Source organism: Typopeltis vanoorti, chromosome 2 (assembly GCF_054136105.1).
Source record: "Typopeltis vanoorti isolate ZY-2024b chromosome 2, IOZ_Tvanoo_1.0, whole genome shotgun sequence".
Classification (NCBI taxonomy): Eukaryota; Metazoa; Arthropoda; class Arachnida; order Uropygi; family Thelyphonidae; genus Typopeltis; species Typopeltis vanoorti.
The window spans coordinates 48,951,429-48,957,428 of NC_143550.1; the positions used below are offsets into that span (position 1 = coordinate 48,951,429).

General features: G+C 33.3%; 1 protein-coding gene across 1 annotated transcript in view; it reads left to right on the plus strand.

The window, feature by feature from the left end:
• Positions 1 to 6,000, plus strand: part of LOC150108993 (uncharacterized) — a 28,185-nt gene extending 22,185 nt beyond the window's left edge. Inside the window, exon 4 of the mRNA XM_090404806.1 lies at positions 5,573 to 6,000. Coding sequence (XP_090260932.1) covers positions 5,573 to 5,872 — 300 coding nt within the window. The 3' untranslated portion in view covers positions 5,873 to 6,000. The remainder of the gene's footprint in view (positions 1 to 5,572) is intronic.

Consider the following 6,000-nt stretch of genomic DNA (forward strand, 5'->3'; position numbering starts at 1 on the left):
CAACGAAACAATAGAGTACACTATTCGAGTAAAGACAGTCAAAATGAAATATTGGGAACTTTAATTAACGCAATCAGGAATACGATTTTATTATCAATTCGAAAATCTAAATATTATTCCATAATTTTAGACTGCACACTGATGCAAGTAAAACAGAACAAATGACCATTATTATTCGCTTTGTTTCCTGTGACAATGGAATTGTCAAGATCAGGGAAAACGTTTTAGGTTTTGCAGATATATCAGATTCCACAGGACGTGGTTTATGTGCAACAGTAATGGAACATCCCTATTGAAGACATGCGAAGTCGAGGTCAAGGACAAAAACCCTCGAGCATTTTACGTGCCATGTGCTGCTCATACTCTAAATTTAATCATTAACGATGCAGCCAAAGTGAATGCAGATACAATTAGTTTTTTTTGCAACTATTCAAGAAATATACAATTTCTTTTCATTCTCTTACAAACGTTGGGCAATCCTTTTAAAGTTCGTAAAAAATTAACATTGAAACAGCCATCAGAAACCCGATGGGAAAGTAAAATTAATGCAATCCGCCCTCTACGATATCAGTTAGGAGAAATTTTCGATGCACTTTTTGAAATTTTAAATAATGAAAATTTTAAGAAGGAAAGTCAGCATGAAGCACAAACATTATCTGCTAAAATAAAGAAACTACAAATTTATTTACTCTCTTATAACTTGGCATGATTTACTTAAGAGAATAAACCCTGTTCGTAAAATGCTTCAAGACAAAAATATGAACATAACACTTGCTTTAGAATCTATCGAAAACTTAAAAATATTCTTACAAGAGTATCGATCAGATACAAATTTTAAAGTTCTAAAAAGGGCAAAAGAACTGAGTGAAGAGGTGGATGGGGAACAAGAATTTAAAACTGGTACGGAAATTCGACGACGAAAGAAGACACGACAATTTGACTACGAGCTTCATGACGAAACGCCACAATCGCCAGAAGATAAATTTAGAGTGAATGTGTTTTATACACTTCTAGACGTTGCAATGTGTTCGTTAATAGAACGTTCTGAACAACTAAAAAGATATGATAATTTCAATATCTTGTATAGATTACTACAAATTAATAACGAAGATTTACGAAAAGATTGTAATGATTTAGGGATTCTCTTGAAGGACGGCGACAATAAACACGTAAATGCAATAGAACTATATGACGAGTTATGTGCTTTCCGGGATATTTTTCTGAAGGATAATTTAAATATTCAAAACCGTTTCGATATTCTCAATTTTATTGTGTCCAATAATTTATCTTTCCCTAACTTTTCAATTGCTTCAAGAATACTATTAACCTTACCTGTTAGTGTAGCGAGCGGTGAACGTTCCTTTTCCAAGTTGAAATTGATTAAAATCTACTTAAGAACAAGTATGTTAGTTTGGCGTTAATAGCTATTGAAAATGATATATGTGCGGAATTAGACGTTAAGACCATTATTTCTAATTTTGTGAATATGAAATCAAAAACCCTAAAACTTTAATTTAAAAAAATGTCAAGTATATTTATGTAATATAATTTATTTTTGTGTTATTCTGTAAAGATGTTATTTTTTGAATACTTATATTAAATGTTCTAATTATTTCTGAATTCTTTTCTTATTTTTTCATCTATCTTGAGTTTCTTTTATTTTCCTAAAAGATAGTTCCACGTATAAAAATTATTAAAAAAAATTTACAAATTACTAAGAATTTAGTAACTTGTAAAAAATGCAAGAATTTTTTAAACTTTAGTTCAAATAAATTTTAACTTTAATTAAAATTCATTTTAATTTTGTTAGCTATTCGGGTCTGTGAGAAGGCTATAATCCCTGTATCATTATATTCAACGATTAAAGTGAAGTGGCTTTATCAAAATTTGCTTTAACGTTTGGGAATTTTTTTTGAATATTCAAATTTTTAGCGATTATCCTGCCTAGTAAACACCCCTAGTTCGTTACATTTAGCGAACCAACGTGTGGCTGTTCTGTCAAAATTTATTTAAGAAATTTCAAATAATTTAAATTTTTATTATCGTAAAAGAACCACACACGCCCGGATCGTTACAGGGGCGCTTAGATAGAAATTGCATGCGGGCGGCAAAGACCCTAGCGCCGGTTCTGGGTATTTTACTGTCTCATTTCTCCTTGCTGTAAACGTACTGACATTTCAAGATGGCTTCAAGTGTTATTAAACAGCAGTCACTTTACTTTGTTTTATAGTTAAAACTCTCGCTCACTTACTGAGTAGGACCGAGAGGTCAGATCTAGTTACAGTCATACATTATACCGCACTGCATCATGTACACTAATTTTGTCTAAAGCACTTGAACACCCCCCCCCCCCACCTCCTCGCCTTTTTCCTGAGTTCGAATCTCTTCTGCGACGCGAAGAACCTTTATGAAGGCGATTTAGCTGGTGGCTTACAAGAGGTAGCAAGGCTTTTTCCACAAACAGGCCAGAAGAATAGAATAGAAGCGATTAAAGACATACACTTAACCTTATAGTTTGAATGGCTTCGACGGTAATCAAAAAAATAAAAAAAATCCACTCCTGTTTCCTCCAAAAATAGCAAAGGATGTATAATGAAACTGTGTGTGTGTGTGGGGGGGGGGGAGAAGAATGAAATAGCTCTTCCAATGAACACTTTCAGGAAGCATGCGAAACTCTTTGAAGAGAGGAGGAATCTTCACCGACAATTATTCGTTAACTACAAATACAACGCTTGCAGAGAAAAAAACGACACATACACGGACATACAAAACGATAAATAAATAATAACTTCTACGAAATGCCTTGAAAAGGAAAGAATAAACAGTAACAATTTTAAAATAATTAAAAAATATGCAGTTATCTTTTCCAGTTTGACATCCCGAAGATTGGGGTAATTAAATTAGCATTTCGTTTGGTGTAAATTACTAGGAATCAAACACAGTGTTCAAAGCGTGGTTCCGCGTACCCCTAGGGATACGCGAAAGGTCTTTAGGGGGTACGACACCAAAAAAAAAAAAAAAATCGATTTTTACTTTTTTTTCTTTACTTTTATATTTTTTGCAGAAAATATGACGCAGAAAATATGATAAGTTTTAAACTGTTTGTATCAAAAGTTTAAATTTTCAGATAGTTCGAGCCCCGATCGGAACTCTCCGATAAATTTCATTCTTCTCATTAATTTTTTTTTATTACTGAAAATTTAAATTTTATAATATAACGCAAATGTTAAAAAAAAAATAATTATTCGTGTTTAAATGAAATATTATTGTAACTTCTCCCGAACTCCCTTTTCCCGAGAAAGGGGGTTATCGGGTATTGCCCAATTTCAAAAGGGATACGCAGATACTGAAAGTTTGGAAATAATTTCCACAACGTGGGTGGGTATCTCCCCCATACCCGCATCACTACTCCATGTGTTCTTATTAGATTCCTTCACACGCTCTCACTTAGCTAAATTTCTCGTCCCTGCTCCCCTTCATTCGCAGTCAATCATTTTAAACTTTATCCTTCTGAATAGTGTGTGTCTGTGTACAAGGTACCAGTCAGTTGAAATGAGAAAATAAAATTTATTTTCGAATATTTATTCCTTCAATACTGAGGAATACTGGAAGATTGCTTTATGTTTTGATGCATTACCCGTCGCATCTTGTGATGACAAAAGATGTATCTTTTAACAGATTATTTCGTTCATTTAAAATCTTACCGTTCGAAAGGTAGTGCCATGTTGTACAGTAATATGTAGACATACATTAAGCCGCCAACTATTGACAATAGATGGCGCCAGTTTCCAGACTACAGATGCCAACAATTTATAATTTATTGTCCATTGTTTTTTCTGTTTTAGAAAAGGTTTATAAGTTTATGAAAATACTTTTCAAGAAATTAGTTTATACATATACACTTACTTTATGAAATGTTGCAAATACCTCCTGTTTTTCTCGAATACTGCGTATAACAAACTATATAGCCCAGCAAGATATAAAATAAAAGCAGCGTTTCACAAACTTTACATACCTGAGAACTGTAAACTGCACTAAATGTGTATTTGCTATGAATGCGTTTGTCAATGTTATTAAACTCGAATAAGAAATAGTTACAGATGTCTGTAGTTTAATTTTATTATGTTTTCTATTTTATCGTTTGTAGCTTGATTTTCTCAGTTGGCAACTCACCGTATTTTATTTTATTTTTTTCTGAGGACGTAATGTTTTTTTTGTTTTTTTTTTTTAATTTTTTTATTACAACAATCCGTTCTCGGCCGCGGAGCACACTTTAGGAAACCTGGGTATAAAGGCAAGTAATATACATTAAATTAAATGATTAGTTGTGTACAGTACTGAAAACTAAATGTAATTTAGGGTTAAACCGAATTCGCACTAAGTGTTGTTACTCGCTGCTATATTAGTCATCAATCTTGTTGTGTTATTCGAACTTCACTGTAGTTTGCAGCATTAAAAGACAAAAACACGATGGTGAAAAGAAACTTAAAAAGGTGGCTAAGAATATATATTGATTGAAGGAGATAGAATGTTTAAAATCGATATGCATTTCTCCTTTCGTATATCAATAGTTCTCTCAATCAGAGTATAACGTGCTGAACTCAATAGCTACGGTTTCCATGGAAGGGCAGCTACCACGCCAAGGCAATTATCCCCAAACAATGTTTACTTTGACAGGTAAACAATGACAGTTTACCTCTCAAGGCTCGACGTGATTAAACAGTAAACCGTTGCAAAGCTGTGAATATGGAATGACAAATCATGATGCACGTTCCTCAAATCAGATTATTATTATTATTAAATAATCTGCCATTATTTATAAGTATATCGTTTTGTCTGTTAAGTACCGTACTGTTAGGTTATACTCTGGATATGTATCTCGTTTGGATTAAGACTCCCCTCCCATCTTGGTCGTATTGTTTAGAAAAATGAACATGTAACACCATTGATATTTTGGCGAATTCTATGTTGTATACAACTCCGTTGAGTATCATAGTGATAATGCACCTTGTCATATTTCAAGACAGCGGTGATATGGTTGGAGGAAATGGGAGCACAAAGGTTACACCAGCCAGCAAATAGTCCTGATTCGAACTATCACTTTTGAGAAGAATAATCGGCTGAGGGCGAGACCTATATAGGGTGAATACCGTTTTGGTGGCGTATTGTGCCAAAAAATTGTGGTTTTCGAAATATTCCGGCTTATGTATCTTTTTTTTTTTTTTTTTGCAACAAATGTATGCCACATAATTTTTTGTTCAAAACAGTGGCTTCGCTCAAAGTCCGCTTACAAAACGTGATCAACAAATGTGCATAATGGCCATCTGGTGTAGCATTGGATCCATCTGCTGGGTGTGGGTAACGTTGAGCATGTTGGGTCATTTGTCACTTATTGAGAAATAATACTTTGTCAAGTATAATTGTAAAACGCAATTGGAAATGAAAACAAATAGTAAAATTATGCGATGACATACATTTAGATAACTAAATCACTAAAATTAACTTATGTAGGCACCACGTTCCTAGTATGTTTGTGTGTGCATTTAATATATATTCTTATCATTTCTTGCAGATAGTGCCTGATCCTTTCATCATCTTCATGCTTTCTGTGTCTGTGGCCCTTGGCCTTCCTTTTTCTCTTTATACTTTACACAACCTTATAAATTCATACAGAAAATTCAAGCAGGAAGAAAACCGCATCGTGTACTCAATACAAAAACATCAGAGTGAAGGAGGAAAACAAAAAACAGCCATAAATAAAGAAGAGGAAGTGGAATCCGAATCTGAATATGATTCGGACACTGATGAAGAGTTTGACAGCCCTGATAGCCGTTTTATATTTGTTGCTTGGATTAAGAACTTGTTCACCTAAAATATTTTTCAACTTATTTATTTTTTAAATAAGTGCATCAAGTGTCCCCAAAATTATTTCATTTTTTATGAAGTTTATCGATATTCAAATGTAAAATATTCTTTCTTTTAGAATCGTTCATTATTTTG